The following is a 27748-nucleotide window of genomic DNA, read 5'->3' as shown; positions in this document are numbered from 1 at the left end:
CAGCAGCAATCTGAGTGGGCATTGGTAGAGGCAGAGGGCTTGGGCCTTGTGCACATGCCACTGAAGCTAGTTATTCGTTCACAATGTTAAGTAGGCCACCACCAGACGACGTTGTATAGATGTTGAAAGCACACGGTAAAGTTTGCGTGAATGATGGTATGGATGAGTGCACACAGCTCGTTGTCGTTGGTTGCCCTGTGATCAGACACGTCAGGCTCGGATGAAGTTCGGATCGAATGAAGTTCATTGAGGCGCTGGCATGTAGCGATGATGTCGGCTACAGTAGTGAGGTTGTTCGCGACAGGGGCAATAAACACAATGGTCCCAATGCCTTTGAGAAACTGCGCACGTGGTCATTCTCTGCCATGAACAGCAAAAAAGGGCGACATCGTCTATATGTTAAGTGTACGACTCACCGGTGTGCTAATCTAAACACGCTCAGCAAGCTTCTTTCTCACGACCTCCGAGCGGACAGTGGGGATGGCAAATATCTGTCGCAGCTGCTGTTTAAAAGAGGTCCAGACTAGAAAGTCAGGTTCATGGTTGAGAAACTAAATCATCTCGACGTTGGTTAGATAGAAGGCTAGATGAGTGAGCTTTGAGGAATCATCCCAATAATTAAATGCACTCACACAGTCATAATTTTCCAACCACTCAACATCATCACCGTGTAGACCAGCGAACATCTGGGGATCCTTCAGAGTGCTAGTAATGGTCCAAGCACGTGTCCCCACAGGAGCAGGCATAGCGGAAGCGGCCGTGTTGGGCTGCTGCTTTTGCGACATGGCTGAGGGCAGTTGATAAAGCGGCGACCCGAGCGGAGTTCCAGGGATGTACTAGAGAGAAGGCTCAATAGAGGTGAGGACTGCAGGACCAGAGAGCAACCTCCTCCACTTGTGCGATAACGGTTAGGCGCAAGTCTTCCTTTTACGTCTTCCTTTTACGTCAGTGAGCGAGCCACCCACTATTACGGCCTCTAGTGGTGATGATGAGTACGCACAGATGAGAAAGATGAAATGCCCACGCAGCGCTCACAATATACAGGGTCTGTCCTAAAAGTAATGTCAGTGAATTTATAGCAACGCAACTGTACGTCGGAGCGCGGTCTAACAGGTTGAAACTGGTAGTGGAGGAACCAAGCTAAGCAGCGCTCCGTTGCTCAGTGTGCTCCGAACATCGGAAAGTGTAGAACGGGCCTGTCCGTGAGAGTTTTTTTTTTTTTATTCTTGTGCTAGTGAAAATGCAGCGCTCGTTAGAAAAAAGATTTGCGATGAAGTGTAGCGTAAAACTTAGCAAGACTGCTGCGGAAACTGTTACTATGATCAAGACTGTTTACAAAGAACATGCCCTGTCAGATTGGCAAGTGTTTCGGTGGCATAAGGGCTTTTTGGAAGGCCGGGAAGAGGTCAACGACGAGGACCGGGCCGGACGGCCATCCACGACCACCACGGCTGACAATGTGACGTGAGTGAGGGAACTGTTGAACTCAGACCAACGATTAAAAGTGTTCGTTTAATGGCCGACATGTTAAACATTCCGAAAACTGAAGTTCATGAAATCGTTACAAGCGATATCGCCATGCTGAAGGTGTGTGCAAAAATAGTTCCAAAAGTGCTCACTGGTGACCAAAAGTCATGCCGCGTCGAAATGTGCCAAGAAAACCTCGACATGTGCCAATGTGATCGAAAATTTTTGGACGTCATTACAGGTGACGAGACTTGGGTATTTGAATATGACCCAGAGATCAAAGGGCAATCATTGGAGTGGCACACGCACTCGTCCCCTCGCCAGAAGAAAGCCAGGATGAGCAAATCAAAGATCAAGATCATGCTCATCGTTTTTTTTTTTTACATCCACGGACTGGTTCATCACAAGTTTGTAGAACCTGGAACCACTGTGAACTCCAAATTTTATGTGGAAGTCCTCAAAAGAATGAAACGCAGGGTTCAATACATCTGGCCGGACATCGCAGACAACTGGAAGTTGCACCATGATAATGCGCCGGCCCACACTGCCTTCATCGTCACCGACTACCTGGTTAAAGTAGGAGTGCCAACGATCCCCCATACAGCCCGGACTTGGCTCCCCCTGACTTTTTTTTTGTTTCCACGCCTCAAAACACCCCTGAAAAGCAAGCATTTTGGGACAGTGGACGGGATCAAGGCAGCTTGCACTGCAGCATTAAAGGCCATTCAGGAGGAGGACTACCGCAACGCATTCGTAAGCTGGAAGTCTCACTAGAGCCGATGTATCGACACAAAAGGCGAGTACTTTGAAGATTTTTGAACACTTGTAATGATAAATTCAATAAATAATTTTTAATGGCCTTACTGACATTACTTTCAGGACAGACCCTGTATATAGTGCAACTCTGGGCCACCGTCAGTTGCACTTGGCTACTCGAAGAGGCAGGACATGTGTCGAGTGAACTCCTGAACTATTGCAAGACTGTAGAGGCTTGGGCTAGTCGGTACATACTCGATAAGAGAACAGCGCAAAAAAACACAAGGGAGACACACACCAGCGCTGACTGACGACTGAACTATACTTTGCAATGTCTTGAATACGGTTTCAATCACAGAAAAAGGCCCTGAAAGAGATGTGACGTAATGCTAATGCATTTCTCCCACATTTATCGCTAAATTGCCACTCAATTTTTGTCAACCCTTATCCAGCGCAAGGCTCCACGCCTCATGCTGAGGTGCAAGAAAGATTGACACAGGGTTTAGCACAAACTGTTCTTGTGCATGATTCAGAAGCATCAATGTCCTCAGCTGCTTTTAAAAAAGCAGCCAAGTGAGCGAAATGTCAAATGCTGACTTGTTTGTTTGCTACAGGCTAGAAGTTTGGAATTGTAATTTATGTGTGAATGACAACATAGGTCACATGTTGTAGCTTCTTCACAAGCAGTGTAGTAGCAAAAAAACAGCGGAACGATGACTGTTGACCAGTCATCGTTATGACTGGTCAACCAGGATCTCTGCCAGGGGGGGGTTGACAGTTTGCCAATACCATCTAAACAGCACTAATTTCGATTTTTTTCACGTGAAATTGTCAAAAAATTGCGCTTTTTGCGAGTGTGCAGACGAATGCGCGTCTTACATCTTAGTTGCAGTACTCAAATGCGTAAGGAAAGAAAAGGGGTTAAACAAAGGGGGGTTAAGTCGGCCTCAGGGGGGGTTACAACCCCCGAATCCCCCCCCGTCGTTGCGCCACTGCTGTTGACGGCAATGCATTAGCACTGAATCAATACACAATGCCACCATTGTCAAACGTATGAGGTGTGCACTACAGCAGGACTCCTCTGTCGCGATTCCCTAAGAAGCCTGCACATGGCCTCCGAAATGCCTGCAAACCCCGAGAAACGAGCGTCCTTTCTGGCGTTTCTTTCTGGACATGCTGAGCCATCTATTGGCACTGCCGAGAAGCGCGTGGCCTCAGAGACGAGAAGCCTGCAAACGCGGAGGCCCTTGCTTGCCACACACTCAGTGGCACATACTGAGTGACCCAAGTTCATTGAAGAGCGGCACATACTAAGTGCATTTGTGGCACTACCTCCTGATGGGTCGCTGTCCTTGAGGAACCCTTGTGATCTTTATTTCTTGAGCATGCTCAGGAGCCAATTCAAGTTCTTGGTCATCACAAGGAAGTGCAATGTATTAGCTCGATGATGCTGTTCGTAATTTCGATTTTATGCTGCTCACAACCAATGACTCCTGAATGCTTGAGCTGGTGAAAGGGAAAAAAGAAAAAATGCTAGTGGCAGGGCATCTGCCAGTAGTTTTGTTGTAAACCGCGGCCGCTGCACTTCAAGCTGAATTTTTCACACACAGAATCATTTCGTCGGCCGTCTTTGAGCAGGTTCATTTCTTCATCATCATCATCATGAGCCTATATTTATGTCCACTGCAGGACTAAGGCCTCTCCCTGCGATCTCCAATTACCCCTGTCTTGCGCTAGCTGATTCCACCTTGCACCTGCAAATTTACTAACTTCATCATCCCCCCTAGTTTTCTGCCGTCTTTGACTGCGCTTCCCTTCTTTTGGCATCCATTCTGTAACCGTAATGGTCCACCGGTTATCTACCCTATGCATTACATGGCCTGCCCAGCCCCATTTCTTCCTTTTAATGTCAACTGGAATGTCTGCTATGCCTGTTTGCTATCTGATCCACTCAGCTCTCTTCCTGTCTCTGAACGGTACGCCTAACATTATCTATCCGTTCCATCGCTCTTTGTGCGGTCCTTAACTTGTCCTCGAGCTTCTTTGTTAACATCCAAGTTCGTGCCCCATATTGACACGTATACATGGACTTAGCGAGAAACTCTTACGTCGCTATTTCGGACCATATAAGATCATCCGACGTATTGGCGCACTGGACTATGAGGTCGTGCCAGACGGTATTTCGCAATCACAGCGGCGCCGCGCACGACCTGAAGTCATCCACGTGGTGCGTCTTAAGCCTTTCTACGCCCGCTGACGAACTTAGGTCCTTTGTTGCTTTGTTATTTTTGTCCCTTTCTGTACGCGTGGTTTTGTTTTCGCTTTCGTGTTTGTAGCATCGGGACGATGCTTTTTTAAGGGGAGGGTATTGACACGTATACATGTTTATCTTTCACCGGTGGCCGCTTTCCACCGGCTAACAAATGTTAAACGTTATCGCTCGGCGTAGGACGCGCCTGTATCGGAAGTTTCCAGAACGTTATCGATGCTTCTTTTCGTTGCCTGTTTTCACCGACGCTTATGTTATCTGATTGTGTGACCGACGCGAAGTGTCTAGAACTTTCTGGAAGACACGCGGGCATCAGGGATTAATCTGGAACCTTCGATGACTCAGGTATAAAAGCCTACGCGTCTCGCCGCTGATCAGATTTCGACGACCGCCGACTGTGTTCGCCGCTTTCGTTGTGCTTCGAGTGTAGCTTGCTTCTGTGGGCACAGGTTCGCCCATTAAAACACCAGTTTCGTCATACACAGTTTTACGACTGTTTTCTTTACCATCACTACTACGTGACAATATGTTAGCACCGGTAGAATGCAATGATTGTACACTTTTCTCTTCAACGACAGTGGTAAGCTCCCAGTCAGGACTTGGCAATGCCTGCCGTATACACTCCAACCCAATTTTATTCTTCTGTAAATTTCCTTCTCATGATCAGGGTCCCCTGTGAGTAATTGACCTTGATAACCATACTCCTTTACAGACTCTAGAGGCTAACTGGCAATCCTGAATTCTCTTGCCAGGCTATTGAACATTATCTTTGTCTTCTGCATATTCATCTTCAACCCCACTCTTACACTTTAGCAGTTAAGGTAGATTATAAAAGTAACCACAATCACATATAACCATTGCCAAAGCAGCAGTTAATAATTGGTATGAGATCTCAGTCACTTTCATATTTCACCAAAACAGTTTGCATGTCAAGTTATAAAATGCAGATGAATGAGCTATATATTTCACATGCCTTTCTGTACCTAGTTTATTTCTTCAATTGCATTATTTATACTTATTAGGACAAGCGCCTTGTCCTGTCGTCTTTCACGTGTCCGTTGTTTTTGCGCTAAACAAGTAATTATGAATTGCACCAACTAGCCCGCCAACGCATTGTGCTATACTTATTGTGCTGTATTGACTTAATGAATGTTTAATTGTATCATTTGTATATGTACAAGTATGTATATATGTCTGTATTAGGTGTAGATTTGTATCCTTTTTTTTTTTGCACTGTTATCTGCTGTGCTCGTGGCGCCAGGAGCCTAGTCAGGCGTGCATAGTCCCGCCTTTTGCTCCGGCGCCATGGCAATCTTGTATTGTCGAAATCATAATAAACTTCATAATAAACTTCAACATCATGCCAGTTCTTGTGGCAAAAATGAGATCAAAGCCGATAAAGCTGAGCATCACAATGTAGAAGTAATCAGTCACATATCACAGTTGCCGCAGCAGCAGTTGGCAATCACTATGAGATCGAATTTCCCAGCGCCGCTTAGGAGCAGGTTCGGAGCAGTTACTAACACAAATGACAGTTTGGAGCAGCATGCAGCAGCACTTCCATCGCTGATATACCAATCAGTGCGAGACACTACTGCACCTGAAATGTTGGTCGCCGCTGTTTTACAGCGAAGCTGCTCTCGTAATAAGGGCGATTCACCATTACAGCTCAAATCATCGTTCAGTCCCTTCAATGAAAGGTGCTGGGCTTAAATGACAGAATCCTTCCAGCATACAGTTAAACCTCTATTACTGAACTTGAACATAACAAAATTCTCAATATAACAAAGTATTTACCTCTTTTTAACTTTTCTTCAACACCATGTATTTAGAACCCCAGTATAAGGAAGTGTGTTCATACGCGATTTCAATATAACGGAACTTCACTGCCACTGTGAAGAAATATCGAGACAATAAATCATAACTCAGGTGGTCAAATGGTTCAACTGCAAGCAGCTGCTTGCCAACGCACCTCTCAAAGTGCGCGAAGCAGCATCATGTCACACATAAAGTCCAAGCGCATCATCTATGAGGTATTCGCAGTATGCTTTGGGTGCGAATGGCGGCTTGATGAGTGCCGTCTTCCCACGCAAACAAGAGAGGAGGGGAAGGAAGACGTCTGTGCCTAAGAAAACGTAGTCATGTTGTCCTATGCACTTTGTGTACATCATGTGTTTTTCATAAGTTCACAGACACAATGAGTTAAAATAGAGTGCCTACTTTTCTCAACCTTCCTGCTGCGCAGCGATGTTACGTTGCAGAGCCATCTTCCATTCGTCTTTCAGACGGTTCAAGACGTGTTCCATTACTTGGGCTCGAAGCTGCCCAGAAGTCTACATTGACTGTCTCCAATGATGGCTAAAATTGGAACACACCCTTAGAACCACACTGTAATCTTGCTTATGGTTGCAGTATAATTTTAGGCATGTCTGCTTACTCTATCTGTGTCACTATTTTCTAGCGGAGCCTTTTGCTCGATTCTATGCCACTCTTTATCATCCACTGTTCACAGCAGGCGGACCTCATTTATCATGTGGGCGGAGCATTGCTCTGACCAAGTGTGAAATGAAATAGCATCGCAAAATATTGTGGCCCTGACCTTCTTTCTTGTAGATTTCATAAATGCCCACAATAATCCTCACCTTGGTGCCCCAAAGAGCAGGCAGCGCGAGTCAATGGCAGTCGGGTGCTGTTGCAAAAGTTGCTCGTGCAGACGACACAGGGCCTCTACACCATCCTGGCCACACTCACCTGCAAGCACAACATTGACAATACAGTATAGACCACTTATAACGTAACCGCTTATAGTGCCAGGGCCGGATATAGTGCAGTCTTTTCAGACTCCCGCTAATTTTCCCATAGCACTCCATGTATACACTTATCGCTTATAGTGCAGTTGCAGGAAACGAAATACCGGTTACAGTGCGGCCGCCTGGGAGTACGGAAGTCAGCGGAGACGGCGAACGCTCCCCTCAAACGGGCGCCCCAAGAAGTGCTCCAGGAAGAAAGAGTGACGAAGTGGAGGAGAAGGGCACGTGGTGCGAACAGCCAGTGAGGCTGAAACTGAGTGCGAGTCGTGAAATATCACAGCGCGCATAGCGAGCGTGGGCCACGAAACTGCCAACGCCGGCCAAAGCTCGCTTCACGATAACGGCAGTAAACGAAACTTCGGGGAGCGGGCGGCGCCGGCACGGCACGGCACGGCGAAGGGCGCACGCGGAGACCGTGGAATGTGAGGGAGGAGGGCGGCAGGGAAGCGGCAACTCCGCCGCTTCAGTGGCTCCCCTCGGCCTCCCTCGTAACTCCTTCACTTTCGACTGTCACCGTGCGCACTCGCCGCCGCTCCAGCCAGCCCGGCGCCAGCTCCCCGAAGTTTCGTTTTCTGCCGTTATCGGGAAGCTGGCGTTTGCTGGCGTGGGCAGTTTCGTTGGCCGGCCTAGGACAGCGCCGCTGCTTCCCTCTGTGCCGTAGCCACAGCGTGCAAGGTCAACACGTCACTAGAAAGTAGAGGAAGCATAAAGGAGAAAGAAGGGTTCACTGCCATTTTCTACGCGTGGCTACGGTAGCGTGGCTGAGACGTCGGCACGTACATGAATGTTCCGGCGCAATGCAGAATCGGCGACCTTGCCATCCTGAGAGAGGGTGAAATTACCGCTGCGTTTTTTGTTTTGTTTTTGTTCGCGCGTGACATTGAGGGGTCTCTTCTAAGCTTTTACTCTGTAGGCCGCTTCACATGCTGCGACTGGAGCGAAAAAAATTGGTGTGATCGCACGCGTCGCAATGCGATTTTTGGCGGTGCCGGAGCAGTGCCGGTCGGAGGCGCCACCACGTGAATTATTTCGAATTAACGAGATTCGCCTGTAAATTGAATGCAAACGTTCTAGCCGCATTCCTAGACTGTTGCATACGCGTGGCGGCTCGGTGCACATGTTTTGCATATGTGCAGGCCTTGAAAATTGTTGCTTTGGTTAAAGTGCGGTACCGCTTATAGTGCGGATATTCGCGACTCCGGCGACTTACGTTATAAGCGGTCTACACTGTACTGTGTTTTAATCACTCAGGTCCCATCATATTGTCAATGCCTTGCCCGTCTCTCGTGAAGGAGGTCAACACCTAAGGCATGCATGCAGATAGAGGGCATCACACATAACACGACAAAATTTGAAGCAGTTTCTTTAAATTCTACGCAGACAAAACTGATGTTGCTCATATACTTTGGGACACCAAATCGTCGAGCTTAACAATTTTTTTGAATGCAGAATCACCTTGAAGCAAGCTGGTTATGACCTTTCAGCAGTTTTACGGCAATGCTACTGTTTTTCAATATAATTTCTTCTTGGGCAAGTTGTAGAGTCACTGCAGCACAATTAAAAAACAAACAGAGGACTGCACAGCGTGGGTGCTACACTCGTACGAATTACTCGTATGCAGAGAACCCGTACACATCTGCCCGAACCCGAACCCTTCTGCCCGGCTAAGAGACTACACTAAAAACTCGTTATTTTTTTTTTTTCATTTCAAAATACTGCGAGCTATCTATCTGACCCAAGGCGGAGGTACAATATGAAAATACCAGACAACTGATAGAAGTATACAATCACAAATACAATTTGCAAGCTATCATTACTGATACAAACAGTATCAGTAACACAATACGCACATTTGTTTAAAAGGAAGAAAAAAATTGCTCAATTGCGGCAACAAAATCACTTGATGCAACAGTAGTGGCAGGAAACAAGTTCCAGTCCTCAATAGTTCTAGGAAAAAAATTAAACTTAAAGCCCATTGACATTAGATTTTCCTGTAAGGTATTTATGAAGAAAAGTCGAACGAATAATCTTCCTTTGATTTTCTAATTCCGGTACGTGGTTTGCTGCCCTAAGAAGGGAAGGTAAATTATGTTTTTTATACTTGCCAAATATAAATCTCACTGCCTTCCGGTTAATCCGCTCCAGGTGCTTAATCTCCTTCTTATAATAAGGATCCCAGATGACTGCAGCATACTCTAATTTTGGTCTCAGACAGGCAACTTAGTCTGAAGCGGAGCATCTTTTTGCTTTCTTTTAAGAAACTGCACAATGCCGACGTGCAAACTTGAGTGATGTGGTTTGCCTAATTTATTTCCTGGAGATAATGGCGCCGAGATATTTATATTCATCCACCTCCTTCACTGCATTGTTGCCAACTGAATATGAGAACATGCTGGGAAACATCATCCTTGTTACGCGTATAAGCACGCTTTTCTATACATTTATTTCCATACCAAAACCAATTAAAAGTAGCGATAATAGCGTCCTGTAAAATTGTATGGTCCTCCTGTGATTAAATTTGTTTATAGATTACACAATCATCCGCAAACAATTTATGATTACCCCTTCTGGTATGATACTCACTAAATCATTAACATATAAAAAAAATAGAAGAGGATCAACAAAGCTACCCTGTGGGACACCAGATGTCACTGTTAGTAAGTCTGATGAGTGACCCATTAATTTCATCATATTGCTTTCGGTTAATAAGGTATGCTTTTATCCAGTAAATCATGTTTTGTGGTAGTCCCATCTGCACCAGTTTATACAGCAATTGTCCGTGCGGAACATAATCAAATGCTTTTCAAAAGTCTAACCCCTAACCGACCTTCTAAAGAAGGACAGGCCCTTCTCGTGGGGCCATGACCAAACGGCTGCATTCTCGGCGCTGACCAACTTGCTCGCTTCACCGCCTATATTGGCTCACTTCGACCCATCTGCGACTACTCAAGTTCGCATAGATGCTAGTCTAGTGGACATGGAATCAGCATCGTCCTCGTTCAGCACGTGTTACTACATACGCCAGCCGCCTTCTATCCACTACTGAATGGAACTATTCGATCACAGAGCACGAGTGCCTTGCGTTGGTTTGGGCTGTCGGAAAATTTCACGCATATTTGTACGGCCGCGCATTCTCGGTTCTTACAGACCACCACGCTCGTTGTTGGCTGTCATCATCGCTCAAGGAACAAACTGGTCGCCTTGGTCTCCAAGACTACAGGAATATAATACTCAGCGTGCGTCCGTCTACTTCTCTCCTGGTGTTTGCGTCCTGAAGGCTGGGTTCCATCGTTTCTACTGTAAAGGCGTTGATTAGGCATCAGCCTTTTGGACCGACCGTTAGTTCAAGGCCCGAGATCTCAGAACGAGCGGCGTTTCTCGAGGAGAGCGCAGGAGGGATTGACCCACTAGACAGGGCTGGAGAGCATGACCCACTATGGCGTTCGTATCCTTCGCTACACTACAAATATAATACCTTTGAGGTAATTTATAAATCTGGCAGGCTACATCACGATGCCGATTGTCTTTCGCGCCCTCCGGTGGACCCTTCTAGCCTCGCTGACTATTCCTGTGTGCTCGCCATATCTGATTTATGCGACATCGGCAGCGAACAGCGTCGGGATGAAGCCCTAAAGGCTAACCTCCATGCAGCAAACTTTCGCGACGAATTTCACATGATGAAAAATCCAGCGCAAAGCGCCGCTGCAAATTCGTCACACCACACTCCATGCAACCAAGAGCGGACGAACGCCGCCAACCATGCGGTCGACGCCGCCCGTGAGGAGTCACTGTGGTCAGAGGAGCTAGGCTATGAAAGCGACGTTTTTACACATAAAATAAGGCACCTGAAATGAAAAAGTGCGTACGTAACTGTCCTCTGTCAGCCAGAACTCTTTTTTTTCTTTTTTTTTACGCGACCCATTGGTATTTCGCCGATAGTAACCCGCATCTGTGACCCTGTGTTTGTTTATGGCTCGCTCTGCTCGCCAACAGTTGAGTTTCTCTTCTGTCAGCTTCCGCCTTCAAGCCTGCCCTGCCATTCAGGAAGCACGGAAAGCTATTATGTGACGACGGACATGGCAATCGTCCGTCGAAACCGTCTTCTCCAGTTGAAAAAGAAGTTGCTGCATTGAAAAAAATAAAAGCAAAAAGAGAAGGAGCGATGCATCGATAGCGGCCATAGTCATCACTGAAACAGCTGTAGTCAACCGACTTTTCCAGAGAAAAAGATCCCGGCATGTACCACCTGATGGTCACCCCTGTCAGCGCGCCGCAATTGTCGCCACGTGGAAGAGGTTTAACCACCCCGCGAGGCGCCACACAGGTGGCACTGATTTTTACTATTGCGGTTACGCTGCATCGCAAGAGCTGGGCAGAGGGTGTATAAAAGGCACGTGCCGAAATGGGAGGTCCCGTACGTGGCTTGCGAGAAGGCTCTCTTTTGTCTCCTAAAGTAGCGAGCCGCCCCATATGCTGCTCGCGTTTTTCTCCGATGTGCCAATGAGCTACACCCTGCAAACGTCAATCAAACGTCTTTCCAATACACAGCGGTACACAAGGCTGCAGGTATGCATGGACAGAGCATCACTGGGAAGCGAAGCCTCGAACTACATAGAGTAAACAAAACCAAGCAATGACCACATATTTACTAGAACATTGAGGCAGAACAACAAACAAGGAGGAGAAACAGCGCTGGAAAACAAGCGTTTGAAGCAAAGGTAGGAAATAGCCAGCAGTAGCCAAGCGTCAATAACCAAAACTCTCGCCGACGGGCGACCAACGAAAGTCAACCTCCGTGCTGTGGTCCGACTGGCCCACGCTCTCTGCCGCACCCTATGACTTCCGGTGGCGACGGTTCCCTGGGCGGCGAATATCTGGAGAGAGTGGATAGGCAGCGAACAGCCAGTTTTTTTATGTCAGGCGGGGGCAGCTGTTGCTGAGCGGCTGCCTCCGAAAGTTTGTTGCTTTTTCGCTCCATGGAGGTTGGCCTTAAAGTTCACCATTCAGCAACTCGCTTCTGCATGTTCTGACCCTTCTCTATGCCAGTATGTCAACGCAATGAAGTTCTATATTGTTGCAACATGAAACCTGACGGGCCAAAATTTTTGCTAGTTATTCCCCAACACCTGCGTACCACCATTGTTCAACATCTACATGCTGCTCCAACTGCAGGACACCTGGGCGTTTCACACACCTACGACCGCGTGCGACAACGGTTCTTTTGGCCTGGATTGTATCGTTCTGTGCGCCGATACGTTGCTGCCTGCGAGCGCTGGCAGCGCTGCAAATGTCCTGCTCTTCCACAGGTTGGCCTGCTTCAACCTGTTGACATTCCACTGAAGGGTCCTGCAAGTTTGCCAGCCAACACAATGTGTGACGGTAGCTCACAACTTTAAAGGCCAAAAATTTGTAGTAGCCCAAATTGCAAGGCAATCTCTTTCTGTCATTGAATAATTGGCTTCCGCTTTCTATAGTAAGCAGCTAGCATAAGCTATGACCCTTTCAAATCCGTGTTTCCTTTGTACTAGCACGGCACTGATGCCTACGCTAGTCGCATCGGTGCAAATTTCCGTATCGACGCTTTGTGGAAGTGGGCGAGTATTAGTGGTGAATGCAAGCGTGGTTTAGGCTCTTGGAATGCTTCGGCTTGCGGCGCTTGCCGCTTGAACTAGACGTCAGATTGTGTGAGATAGGTTAATGACTCGGCGATGTGACAAAAGTAATTGATGAAACACCTATAATAGGCACACAGGGCAAGGAACCTGCACCCTCCCTTTTTGTCGGTGGGCTGTGGAAAGTTAGCAATGGCAGCTGTCCTTCTGTGGATCAAGATGGATTCCAGATTTGCTGATGACGTGGCCCAGGAACAAAAGCTCATTGTAGATTAAGCAGAACTTTTGTGGCTTCAGAGTGAGCCCTGATGACTTGATGGCGTCTAGTACTATCCCAAGCTACCTGAGGTGATTGTCGAAATTCCCAGCGAAAAGAACGTCATTCAAGTAGATGAGACGGGTCTGCCACTTCAATGCTTCTCACACCGTGTCAATCGCGCGCCGGACCGTTGCAGGCTCCAAACACAGTCCGAATGCATGACATTGAACTTGTAGAGGCCGTCCGGTACAAGGTGGGGCGGAGAGGAATCGGCAGCATCAGAGAGCTCGGTGTCCGTAATATGTATCAGTGGTTGTTCGCACGAAATGACAGCAGATGCAGCTGACAAGAAATCCCAGCCTAAGATGATCGGATGAGCGCACGACGAAAGCACAGTAAACTGTATATGATGGCAAATTCTGTCGATGAGGACACGAGCAGTACACTGTCCGGTAGGGTAAACGGACTATCATTGGCGCCACATAAGACCGGATCAACATACGGAGTTTGCTTTTTTCGTAGACGGAAGCATAGTTCGCGATGAATAACAGAGAGGGCGGTGCCAGTGTCAATAAGAGCGTCGACAGAAACACCTTCCACACAAACAGCGAGTAAATTAGTCGGGCGAGCAGGAGGAATTGGGACAGTTCGCAAACGAGCAGTTTCTCCTCCAAAAACTGCAGTGTCTAGTTTTCTGGATGGTTGTCGAAAGAAGTGGAGGCAGGACGCAGGGGCGATGAAGTACGGTGGAACGGAGACGGGGAATGATGATGGGGTGAGCGAGAAGACCGGGACATGTTTTGAGACAACGGAGGTGAGGACGAGCGACGTGACGAGGATATATAGGGTCCTGGAACGTAGGCATCCGATCTGATCACATAGTCTCTCTCATAGGCGGAATAGCCATGTCGTTCATCATGCTGGCCCCGGCATCAGAAACGAGATATGACCACATATGCCACAGTAGAAACATACTGGGCGGGAAGGGCGCCAGGTAGAGTCGTATGGTTGCACGGGGGCCTTCGCTGCCATCGAGGATTGGTGGTTGCAGACAACGGTGGCAGGTGCCGACATAACTGGGACCGCAGGCCGCGAAGCAATCTCGGCGTAAGAAGGTGCACAAACAGGCGCAGGGGACCGGGCATGTGTGACACTTGGCATGGACGCCAGTTCTTCTTTAATAATCTCGCGCAAACTGGGAGGAGGAGCGCGCAGACGCAATGGCGGTGTTGGCCGGAGCATGGCCGTGAAGCTACTCTCGCACAATGATGCGGATGAACGCTCGCAATTCGTCGTTGTCGGTAAGGTGAGCGTCGCAGGGGGCGCGTGGAAGACGAAAGGAGCAGATCGTGGCAAGTCGTTGGCAAGTCGTGATGATGTCACTAACGGAAGTGGGGTTCTCAATAACAAGGGCGTGAAAAGCAACGGAGTCGATGCCCTTCAGGATATGGCGGATACGTTCCACTTCGGGCATGTCACTCTGAGCGCGACGGCAGAGGGCCAGAACGTCTTCAATGTAAGAGGTATAAGATTCCTCGGCTCCCTGGATGCGGGTAGCGAGCTTCTGTTTCGCTACTTCGGAGCGCCTAGCAAATGTGCCAAATATCTGTCGCAGCTGCGCAGTAAATGCTGGCCAATCAGGGAAGTCGCGCTCATGGTTGAAAAACCAAGTTTGGGCCCAGGTAGAAGGCAACATAGCGGAGCTTGCGAGACTCGTCCCAATGGTTGCAAGCGCTCACCCTGTCGTACTGGTCAAGCCAGGCTTCCACGTCTTCACCGCATAGGCCAGAAAAAACCTGAGGGTCGCGTTGCGGTGCGGTGACGGACCAAATAGGCCCAGCTGGCGGAGCTGAGGTGGTGGCAGCAGTGGATGCGGTGGTTTGTGCCATGACTGGTGTTGGCGAGCACTACCGTCGACCAGAGCGGAGCTCCAGGGGTGACCGGTAGAGCAAGAGGACGGGGATATCAACGCACGCTCCACCACTTGTGAGAAGACGATGCCTGAGATGAAGGCAGAGCTCTTGTATTGTCACACAGCGCGAGACAGCCCACGAACACCAACCCGACAAAATGATGATGATCGTGAGAATGGGTATATACACATGAAGACGATGATGAACTGCACAGTTAGCGCTCACAATATATATTGACGCGAAGTAAGCTGCCCACTACAGGCACCGATCGTCACAAGTCAGCTGCCCACTACAGGCACAAGATCGCCATAGAGAAGACGAAGGGCGCAGGTGTGCGCGCGTTCTCTTGAGTGTCGGCCATCATTAAAGAAGGCTGTTCTCTTTCGGCGAGTTCGTATTAATTATCTTCGTGACATTTTACTGGTGGAGGTGCTGGGTATATGATACCATTGCCGGAGATGCAGCGTACCCCTGACTCATCCCCAGTGAGTAGTCCGGGAGAGATTACTCCTGTACACGTACGCACCAGCCGCCGTCTTCAAGGGCTCCAACCTGAGCACGGTCTGTCGCCCGATCGTATCCGGACGATGAACCTGAGCCCACAGCCTCCTGCTGCTGCGGCTGTTTCGCCGGCGCAGATAATCTTCTACCAGCCACAGACGCCGATTGCATTCTACGGAGATGCTACTGAAGACGTGGAAGACTGGCTAGACCATTTCGAGCGGGTCGCCGAATGCAACGGATGGAACGAAGACCGCAAGTTGCGCAACGTGTACGTCGCGCTCCAAGACTCCGCGAGGATGTGGTTCCATAACCATGAAACGACATTGACTTCGTGGCACGAATTTTGACAGCAGCTGGTCGCCACATATTCCAACATGGACAGGAAGGAGCGAGCGGAGCTAGCAATACAGGCAAGATTCCAAGCCCCGAACGAGAGCGTCACCACATATACTGAAGACATGGCTCGTCTGTTCAGATGTGCAGATGCCTCAATGGCCGAAGATTAGAAGGTGCGACATTTGATGCGAGGTGTGAAGCAAGAGATCTTTGCTGGACTTATTCGGAATCGGCCCACAACACTTGCAAACTTCCTTGCTGAAGCAACAGCAATGGAAAGGGCCCTTCGACAGCGTGCCAGACAATACAACCGCAACGTGATGGAACTTTCACACAGCCCCTCTATCATGACCTCGGAAAACCACCTCGAGGACTTACGCGAATTGATCAGGGCTGTGGTAAGAGAAGATCTCCACAAAATGCAAGTAACTGACACGCCGACAGCCCGAATTTTTGTGGCGGAGATAGTGCGCGACGAGATTAGGCAAGCCGCCCAAGCTCCTGAACGCTATGAGGCACCACAACAGCGGGAGCCAGTCCGAATGACTTATGCGGACGTCGTACGACGAGCGTCGCTGTACGGCCCCTCAAACATCATGCGCCCCTCCGAACAGACTGAAGTAGTGTTCAGGCATCGCAGTCCACCGTCCATCGAGGAGTCGAGGCCCAGAAAAAGCGACGTTGGCGGGCTCCTGACATCAGGCCCCTATGTTTTCATTGCGGAGAGGCTGGCCACGTCTACAGGATGTGCCCCTATCGACGCGTGGGCCTCCGCGGGTTCCCTCCAGGTGCACCTCGTCCACGACCTGGTCAGCGCCCGATGGAGATAGAGAACTTCATCGCGAGTCGCAACAGTTCATTCGAGCAGCGAAGGCACGAGCCCCGTTCTGCATCGCCTGCTCGATACCGATCGCCAAGTCCCTCATTTCTTCGAGACGCTCGTAGGCGTCGTTCACCCAGCCCTGCAAACCCGGAAAACTGAGTCCAGCGACCTCCGGAGGTGAGGCCGCTGACGCCGAGCACTTCGAATATCCTCCATCACAACGACAACGAATCACCGACGTTCAGTCACACTCCAGTGCCCAGAGGCAAGTGGGTTACCACTTGCCTCTGGTAACCAGTCAGACATACTGGTTACCATAGACGACGAAGAAGTTACCGCTTTGACACTGGTGCGGACAGCTCGATTATGAGCAGAGAGCTTGCGTCAAAGTTAAAGTTTTTACGCAGTGGACTGGGTTGCATGTCCGTACTGCTGGAGGGCATCTATTAATTCCCGTGGGCAGATGCACCGCTCGGGTAAATATTCGTGGATTTACGTATGTCGGGGTCTTCATTATTCTGCCCAGCTGCTCGAGGGACTTGATACTCGGCATGGACTTTCTACAGGCGAATGGAGCCATAATTAACCTGGAAAAATCGAGCTACGGCAAAAGCCATAGCAAGCGACGCTGGCGACGAGAATCCCACCGAAAACGCCTTGCGCATCGTCGAAGACAGCATAACGCTACCGCCAAGAAGCAGCCTACTGACCCTGGTAACGTGCGACGCATTCGACGGCTATGAGGGCATCGCCGAGGCAAACATTCCGTTAATGCTTGAGCGGAACATCTGCATTGCACGGGGCCTCGTTCAGCTTCAGCACAGACGCTCATTAGTCCTGCTTACAAACTTTAGCAACAAATATCAGCACTTACCGCAAGGCACAGCTGTCGCCTTCCTCCATGATATTGCTGCCTTCACTGATGCCGCCTCGCTAGAAACTGCTTCCCCTAATTCATCGAAAGAGGCCAACCTGAGCGATCGCATTCAGATTAACCCGGGCTTATCGGAATGACAGAGACAGCAGCTACTGGACCTTGTCAATGACTTCTCTGGCTGTTTCTCTACCGAGTCTAAAGTACGGCGCACCTCCGTTACGAAGCATTGCATTCCTACGGACGAGTCAGCACGCCCCGTTCGTCATCATCCTTACCGCGTTGCACCTACGGAAAGGAAAGTGATAAAGCAAATGATAAAGCGAAAGAAAGTGATCAAGAAATGTTAGATGATGACGTGATTCAGCCATCCATAAGTCCATGGGCATCACCCGTCGTTTTAGTTAAAAAGAAGTGCAACACACTACGCTTCCGCGCAGACTACAGACGGCTTAATAGTGTCACCAAACGCGAGCGACGTTTATCCTCTTCCACGGATCGATGACGCTCTGGACCGTCTATGCCACGCCCAATTTTTCACCTCGTTGGATCTTAAGTCTGGGTACTAGCAGATCAAAGTAGATGAGCGTGACCGCGAAAAAACGGCATTTGTGACTCCTGATGGATTATATGAAATTAAAGTCCTCCCATTCGGCCTGTGTTCCGCACCTGCCACATTTCAGCGGATGATGGACACTGTTCTCTCTGGACTGAAATGGCAGACGTGCTTAGTCTACTTAGACGACGTTGTGGTGTTTTCCAGAACGTTTGATAAACATCTCGAACGACTCAAGAATGTACTCCTTGCAATCAGCAAAGCAAATCTGACTATCAAGCCTGAGAAATGTCATTTTGGCTTTCAGGAGCTAAAGTTTCTCGGACACGTAGTCAGCCCCCGCGGTGTTCGGCCAGACCCCGTTTCCTACGTCGTCCACAGGAAACAAATGGATAGTCATCGCAACGGACTACCTAACGAGGTACGCAGAAACCAAAGCTGTGCCCTGCGAAACCGCTACAGAAGTCGCGATGTTTTTTGTCCATGAAATCGTACTACGTCATGGGGCCCCTTCCATCTTAATAACCGATTGAGGAACTGCGTTTACTGCTGACTTAATGCAAGAGATCGCCACGTTGACCCACACCAATCATCGGAAAACCACAGCCCATCACCCACAAACTAATGGATTAACCGAGCGCCTCAACAGAACTATGGCCGATATGATCTCGATGTACGTTGACGTAGAGCACAAGTCATGGGACCAAATTCTACCATACGTGACATTCGCATACAATACGGCTGTGCAGGAAACCACCCAATTCTCACCATTTGAACTGGTTTATGGGCGCTGCGTAACAACACCTTTAGACGCCATGCTCCCGGTAGACAACGGAACAACAAGAAGTGACAACGCTGCCGACATCATCCAGAAAGCCGAAGAAGCTCGACAGCTTGCTCGCAACCGCATCCGCAACCAGCAGAGTGCCGACGCCCGCCGTTACAACAGTGGCCGAAGGAACATCCAGTACGAACCCGGCGACTATGTTTGGGTGTGGACACCCGTCCGTCATCAGGGGCTATCAGAAAAATTACTGCGCAGATACTTTGGCCCGTACAAGATGGTCAGGCGACTCAGCGACGTGAACTACGAGGTCGTCCCTCAGAGTACTACTATGAGCTCGAGCCGACGGCGAGCACGAGTCGAGATTGTGCACGTAGTACGTATGAAGCCGTACTACGCCTGCAAAGAAGTGCCCCTGTGATTAACTCTCTCCCACGCCCTCTGTCGCCCTTTACCCTCTCCAACCGGCGACCGGGACGGTCGCTTTTAACGTGGGGAGTAATGACGCGAAGTAAGCTGCCCACTACAGGCACCGATCGTCACAAGTCAGCTGCCCACTACAGGCACAAGATCGCCATAGAGAAGACGACGAAGGGCGCAGGTGTGCGCGCATTCTGTTGAGTGTCGGCCATCATTAAAGAAGGCTGTTCTCTTTCGGGGAGTTCGTATTAATTATCTGCGTGACAATATATATATATATATATATATAGTGTAACGGTAACGAAAAAAGCCGCAAGTGAAAGAAAAGGAAGGGCAAGCAGAAGGATAGAGTAGCAGTTGGTCAGGGGGATTGGTTGGTTTTGGGACGCAGCTTGGGGTATGTTGTGTACCGCTTGGAACCTGTTCAAGGCGCCGGACTACCGTTACATATATATATATATATAGATATATATATATATATACACATATATGTACATATATTAGAAAGAGATGAAAGAGGGGGAGGTGTAGTAGTGGTCGGCGGAAAATCCCACCCTGAAATAAATTTCTGGCTATGCCACTGTATATAAGTATGCATCATAAGGGCAAAAGTGCCTTTCTGTTGCAATCATGGCCAAGTTTAGATAAGTTAGCGGCTTATCCATGTTATCTTTATCTCAATGTCCCTTTTTCTTGGGGCCTTGCTGCATCGTGGCAAAGCTATCATTTCTTCCACCTATATTGTCATTACAAGCAAAATAATGCAACATGTTTTTCAAGCAAAGCTTGTATTGGCTCACGAGTGTTGGTGCCATTGAAGGTGTGGCCACAAAAAACCCGTCTCGCGCAAGTGAAGGAAAATGACGAGAAAGTTTAAGAAAAACCGCTGGTGAAACACGTGCGGCGCACGCCCGTAACACATGACGGGTGCACCCAATCAGGAGCGGGCGCGCACACGAGGAAGGACAAAGGAACGAAAGGGCCTCTCGTGCCTTGTGTCGGGTCTCCTTTTCAGGGCACGCTCGGCGAATGACGCGTTGTTCGATTGGTAGCGGAACTGGCCGCTTTCAACGAGAAACGCCATCAGCGTTGCCGGGAGCAGGCTCGTGCTCGCCATGCAGATCCTGCGTTCAAGGCAGCCCAAGCCCAGGCTCGGTTACAGTGGCTGGCAGCGGATCCCACATTAAAAGACCATCTTACCGAAGCCCAGCGTCACCAAAGGGCAGCGAACCCCCGAGGCCAGGGAACGCGACACTCAATTTTGAGGGTACGACAAGCTTTGTGTGCCCCCCTGTTCCCGGTAGGGGACTGGCCAACAAATTTTGTAATGTTCTTTTTCCAGTGTCTTTGTGAGGTTCTGAGAAAAATTATAGATGGGGTTTTTCTTTGTTTGTATTTTTAAATAATGTTAAAATATTCCCCAAAACTTCACACCTGAGGCAAAATTGTAAATATGCATTGGTTTAGTAGATAAAAATTTGTAAATGTAGCAACTTTTGAGAAGTGTTGCACACAAATAAATTTTTCCAAAACACTTGCGTTTTGCACAGAAGCCTCAAACATTGTTAGCTGACTCTTCTTTGCGTATTTGTTGTACAGAAAAAAAGGCATTCTTTGTAACCGCAATATTTTGTATATCACATTCATGTGAATTTGCGAGAATGCCTGGTGCGTGAAAATGGCACCTCAAAGCTGAAGAACGGTATTTTTTTTTTGTCCTCCTAAAGTATCAATTTGCCAAAGAAGCCAAGTTCACTTTCGTGCTACCAAGTGATATGCACATAATATATAAAATGTTCAATGGAATCTAAAATGTGACTTTTCGGACCCGTATTGATCTCTTGTGGAATCACTCTACGAAATTGAAGGCTATTATTCTGTCGGGATAGCCACAAACGAAACATCCTTGAGGAGCCAAAGCCTACTTTACGCTTAGGGATCAGCTTGTGGTACACAATGGTCTGAAATGGCAGCATGGTCTAGGGATCCCCAAAGCACTCCGACATGACAGGAACGAGCAACTACGCTTGACACATATGGGCACTCAGAGCACACTACAACATGTATGAGATTGCATATACTGGCCTGGCATGAATGCCAAAATCAAAGATCATGTTGAATCATGTGAAGTGTGTCACAAGAACGTACTGGCACCGCAACAAGGAATGCTAAAGCCTCATCCACGGCCAAATTTCCCCAGGGAATGTGTAGGATGCGACATACTAGAACACAAAGACAAAATATTTCTAGTGACTAGGGCAATTTCTGGGAGGTTGAACTCCCCGTGAGCTTCCGTGTTATTCGCAAGTTGAAAGCACACTTTATGAGACATGGTATATCAGCAATTCTTGTCACAGCCAACAACCCCAAATCCTCCTGCAAAGAAGTAGATAATGGAGTGGAGCGATGGAATGGAGCTTGAAACATTAAAACTTGAAACATTGAAAGTTGAGGATAATGGTATGGCTGAAGGTGTGGTAAAGACTGTCAAGTCGTTTTTCAAGAAGGCATAGGAGAAATATGGCCATGTACAACTGTGAGTGATGTCATGTGCTTGGCCCAGTTGGTGTGGGCTGCTACAGATTCCACAACTTGTCCTGCGCAGCAAGTAGCCGCGCCAACATCGTCAGCTACCTCGTCTGCTTCTGTTTCCAGGAGCCTCGTCTTGTTTTGCTGTCTGCCGCGATGGGCAGAACATTCAAGCCGCTGGCGTGTTAAGCCGGTGTGTAACCTTAACCCTAATTAAACCGCTTTCCTACTTTGCAAGTCTCCCTGCCTTCGGCCCAAGCCTCACAGAACTTGCATTTCTCAATCACCACAACAGGCCCCTCCAACATATCAACGCCAGTCCAGCAGAACTCCTCATGGGACGTGGACAACCACGACAGCCGCACTACTGGAACCAAAGCTCGTAAATGCAAAACAAGTGCACTATTTTGACCGCAAGAAATGCACCATGATGCTCCGCTGCAACAGACATGCAAAGGATCCATTGAAAAAAGGACAAAGTGTCTCCACCTATGCTAATGGAACATGGTCAAAGGGTAGTAGATCATACAAGATGTGAGTAGGTAACAGCATTCTGAGGCAGCACAACAGAGTGCATTTGGAAACAGCACAACCATGGTGATGCCTGCCCGTGTGGCCGCACCGCTTGTGGACCGAGTACACGAATCGCAGCAGCAGAAAGTATCAGCTCCTCTGCGTTCAAGGCGGGTCACCACTCTCCTGGAGAGGCTCAATGACTTTACTCCTGATAAGACTCCAGCACAGGAGGACATTACGTGATGCACATCCAGATGGTGGCTATCAGTTGACAGTAAGCACTCATCCTGTATTAGTGTCAGTAACATGGTGGAACACTGTCAATGGCAGTTGCCATTCATTTGGTAGAACATTGAAAAAAATGTTGTGAACCATACCCTGAAAGCTGCATGTTATTAGAACACTACTGAGAGCAACTTGCCCGTCACACTAGCCAAGTTTTTCACATATATCAACACGACGAGTCTTGGCTTTAGCGTTCCTTCTGTAACTCTACACTGCAGTAAAATACGCTACTTTGTCGAATGTGTGATTGCCTGCCGACAGCAGTGGCCGGTGATGAAATGGTGTTCTTATGATGTCTGTGCAAATTGATATATTGCAGTTCATATGCAATAAACACTGGTTGTTAGTCAGATTATTTTCACTATGTCCCGTCTTTTGCACTGTTCAATTGTTTTACTTTGATCAATTGCGTGAAATAAACTTTAAACTTGAAATCCATTTGCGTAGGCAAAATCTAAAGCTCCCTACTTTCTCAGTACACTGCACGCATTACGGTCTGGCGAGTCCACGTGTCGTATGCCCCCCCCCCCATGCACATTTAAAAAATTTTTTATTTGTACATACTGCATAGGAGGGCTGTTGCAGGAGTGGATTAATAGAGTGGTGAACAAAACATAAAGTGAAATCAACAATGACTCTTACAACATTGGCAACTTCAAATATTAGTACAACAGTCAAAGCAGTGGAAAATCGTTTTCTTTAACCCTTTTAGATGCCAATGCATTCTGTTGACTGAAAACTTACTTCCACCGCATTTATTGCATATTTAGAATCAAAAAAAGCATACAGCTGCAGAATAGATCAAAATTTTTCAATTTTTTAGTGAGTTATGTCCTTCCCACTTGTTTTAGTAAAACATTTTGAACACGTTATTTAAACTTGCAACACGATTCCAATCGGAACAGTTTCAAGATGTATGCGACACATTTTAAGTACCATTGCTTTCCTCAATGCTATTGCTGCTGACGCACTTTCTCGGCGTACATAATTGTGTACACAGCGTCTTAACGGATTAATACTAAAATCAGTGAAACAGTGAAACACATTAAGCATAAACTAAACATAATTTAAGCAGTTACACACACTGGTTTTCAAAAAAGACACTTTCAAGTTCACTTATTGGGATTGAACAAAGGCAGCCAGGTAAGGAATTCCACACTTCTATAGTGAGGGTAAAGCTGCACTTGAAAGTATTTGTAGAGGCATAAAAAGAAACATGATTAAGCTCGTGGAAGTTACGCATGGAAGATGCACGGCCACTCGATGAAACGCACTAGGTGCAACCTTCCAAGTCGCGCGGCGAAGTATGGGCGGAGTAGTGAAGCGAAAGTTGACATTTGCCTTCGCTCTTTTAGATGGGGCGCCATTGCTGCAGGACTGCTCTCCCTCCGGGAAGGCACCGCGAGTCAGTATGGAACAAATTCTCTGCACGCGTTGGAGAGATTTCGCGTCTCGCTTGCACGCCTTTTGTCCACACACGTGGTAGCATAAAAGTGTCTAGGTCCTTATTGTGTTGCATGTGGTGCTATGCCGTGCAAGTGTTGAGTGCCGCTGTGTGCTACTAACGCAAGAAAAGATCCAGTAATCCGGTACCCTGAGTTCCCATACGAAGTAGAAGCATGGCTGAAAAACATTTCGCGACAGGGAACAAGTGGCAAAGGAAGCATTTGGGAGCCGAGTGACAGGTTTTTAATTGGTCTGTTCGCTTCACTTCACCGGCTGCCACACTGACGAACTCTGTAAGGTGTTCCTAAGCAAATTGTTACGGCTGCTACTGGCAAACTGGGCAGGGGACCTGAATGCAACTGCGGAGCGGTTATAACAGATCTACAAGCCTCTGTCATGGAAGGTAGTACTATTTTAAAGCTGTTGAGCGAGGTGCTCTTCCGTGGCTTCACATCGTGAAAAAAAAGAAAATAGCAATCTCCCTCCCTCGGCCTTTCTTTTTTCTTCTTTTTTTTCCCCACCATTGCAATTTCTGTATTCATGCTGAACAACTTTTTTCACTGCATCGTCTTTAGATAAAGATGCTACACGTCGGCTATGTGGCTGAATGTACGATCCGTTATAAACTGCTATCTACCCCATTTTTCTAGAAAGGTGCAACTAAAGAAATCTAGCAAAAAATCTAGCAAACCTATGTCATAACGCATGCATTTGTAAGAAGTTTCATTTTACGTTTCTTTTCTTACAAGCAAGCAAGTGCATCAAGCGAGGCAAATAAATGAGTACATTCAACAAAAGGGCCCGCTGTATCAGCAGTACTGCCACTCCATAAAGAAGTCGGCAGTTCTCTTGAACGCTGGTCACATGGCCCAAAACCAGTGGAAAGGTGCGCCGTTCAGACCCATGTGCGCCTATCATCGGCCAGATACTGACTCCTGGGTATCGTATCCTTCATATCCTTGCAGGCAGCGTTGAGATTTTATTTTATATTTTGTAAACAAAAAGCACAACTCTCACGTCAATAAAATGTAAACGCGAAGCGCAGCGGCTGTGCGAAGCCGAGCGAATGCCCCCACCCTGTCCCGGAGCAATGACGCCATTCCGGTGGCGAGGAGAACTAGGCGCCTCACACCGGTTTCAGGCAATGTGGCAGGCCGCACCTCGTGCATTTCATTGAGCGGCCATGGAAGAAGGCTTGGCGAAAGATTAGCAAGCTGTGTTCGAAGTATGATAGGACATGTTAATTATGTTGTGCAGAAATGTGAATCATTACCCGTCGCATCGTATGGAAAGTAATGCAAGGTTCAGAACAGGGAAGGCAGACGAGGGTGATAAATAGCAGCAATACCAGTGAACCCCCCCCCCCCCCCCTGAAGCGGACAGCTTTCTTTTCAACTGCTTGTAGTTTGATAATCTGATTTTGGTTATGGGATGACTGCACTGTGGCAGCATAGTCGATAATGGGATGAATAAGAGTTTTATACATAAAAAGCCTAGTACCCTTCTGCATGGTACGATGTAGGTATCCAAGCCGTTTCAAGGCCTTAGAACATGTCTGGCCAATGTGTGCAGACCATGATGGATTGCGAGCAAACGTTACACCAAGGTTGCCTTGTCAAACTGTGGTTAAAGATAACAGAAATGGGCTAGTTGGCCTTGATTCATTTTTGAAATGGCTTTTCCAGTGCAAGAAAAAACACGGACGACAGAGAAGCACACTGTCAGCGCTGTCCGTGTTGTTTCTTGCACTGGAAAAGCCAATTCAAAGATGAATCTGGTTAAAGAAGATCCATTCAAGAAATATGTCGCAATCACTGGCGCCACTCTTTTCGTAAAGGATAAAACAACCGTTCTTTGGAAATTAATGTTCATTTTCTATTTTTCCCACAAAGCACCGAAAGAGGCAAAGGAATCGTTCAGTAGCTTATGATTAGTGACAGTCAATGAGGTCGTATAAGACACAATCGTCACCATAAAGATGAGTCTAGGAAGAAACATTTTTTTGGCAGGTCATTGACATAAACTAAAAATAATAAGGGACACAGGACTGATCCTGGGCACTTCGATGTCACGTTAACGCAACACCTAGTCGGCCTACCGACGTGATGCGGTGAAAACCATATTAACGGTGCTGGTACAATTCAAATCACAGGAAGATGGTGTGTATTTAAAGATAAGGTAGCACAGTTAAACAACAAGCGCAGGCAATGCATGGATCAGAAGTTTCAAAAAAGATGGCCAGCCTGAACCCAAAAACCGTTATTATTTGCTTTCCGTTTCACTTCGGAGTGAAAAAAAAAATAACGTTCCAGTGCAGTTACGGTTCGACCAAATTTTTCCCCCATTTTTTTTCCCCCCCCCCCCCCCCCCCAGTTTTCGGTTCTGCTTCGATAGCATGGGCGCAGGTGTGCGTTACCTGTAACTATTACCTGTAAGGTATTAACGTTACCTGTAACCCCTCCCCTGTGTTGGCACATCATACGGCATCGAGCCCCTCGGTTTTTCTGTCATGGGAGCTTGAAAGTGACGGAATGAAAACGACGGGCATAACCCCGCCGGGCGCATAGCATTGAGACACCCACCGACGCTGAGCACCCCGAGGACGCGCCGGTGAGCCTGGAAGTCACCCCAGAGGCTTCCATCGGCCGGGTAGCTGGTCGCGTAGCGGAGCCACACGCCGCGGCTTCCCTCGGGCTGTTGCTGGTCGCTGAGACGCGTACAACGGACGCGCCTAATGTGCTCCACGGCGCGCTCCCAGAGCACGGTGCTCGAGACGTGCGGCGACAGTGGCTGCACCAGCACCAACAGGCACTGGTGGTCCTCCAGCCGAGCGTCGAAATCCACGGCAGAAGAACTCATGATCAGCTGGTCGCCGGCATGTTAACTACACCGCAAAACAAGGAACACTTCCATGCGATTCAAGCTTCACCACACCCCCGTACTGTTCGAGCAGCTGCGGATCCAACGCTATCACAAAGCACCCATACAAACTTGGAGAAGGGAAACCGTACCCACGACCTACTGAACTCCAGACCTGCACAGATCTATCTGCTCCAGCACACCTGGTCTAGTTCGCCCCTTTTGCCGGTAGGGATAGAACGTACGAGCAGAGTGGCGCTAGTTATAACCTGTTCGCTGTCGTCTGCTTCTGTGATCTGTTCCAGTGCTCGTGCCGCTATTTCGGCAGCCGCAGATCGTTTACATTGTTTGTAAATGCATAAATTCACGAAGATAAAAAAAGAAAACAAAATTTGCGAATGATTGCTTCTCATTTCAATCACGAGATACAGAAGGAAGAGTGGTGCAAGAAAGGAAAACAACGAGTACAGCCGGCAGACGATAATATTTCCTCCCATTGCCTTCGCAGTAGGGGGGAAAAATCTGATTACCAGAAGATTCATAGGATAAAATATGGTACAATGGAGTAATAATGAAATACAATAATAAAGAACTTGATATATTGATATGAACAAGGAAATTTAAAAGAATCACGCAGACGATATGTATACGCAGACCACACACAAACTGCGTGAATCTGCAGATGCTGCAGAAGGCATGTAACTTCAGCCTTAGCTACATGCAGCTTGTT

At 48.0% G+C, this 27748-nt stretch overlaps 1 protein-coding gene across 1 annotated transcript in view; it reads right to left on the bottom strand.

Moving 5' to 3' along the window:
- Nucleotides 1-27174, bottom strand: part of LOC119435472 (protein brunelleschi-like) — a gene marked incomplete at its 3' end in the record, with an annotated part of 39053 nt that extends 11879 nt beyond the window's left edge. Inside the window, exons 1-2 of the mRNA XM_037702322.2 lie at nucleotides 26742-27174; nucleotides 7135-7243 (exon numbers count right to left, since the gene is read on the bottom strand). Coding sequence (XP_037558250.1) covers nucleotides 7135-7243; nucleotides 26742-27018 — 386 coding nt within the window. The remainder of the gene's footprint in view (nucleotides 1-7134; nucleotides 7244-26741) is intronic.
- Between the last annotated feature and the right edge of the window lie 574 nt (nucleotides 27175-27748).

The sequence above is a fragment of the Dermacentor silvarum genome, unplaced genomic scaffold (assembly GCF_013339745.2).
Source record: "Dermacentor silvarum isolate Dsil-2018 unplaced genomic scaffold, BIME_Dsil_1.4 Seq732, whole genome shotgun sequence".
NCBI classification, from domain to species: domain Eukaryota; kingdom Metazoa; phylum Arthropoda; class Arachnida; order Ixodida; family Ixodidae; genus Dermacentor; species Dermacentor silvarum.
This window is presented reverse-complemented; position numbering and strand designations above follow the sequence as displayed.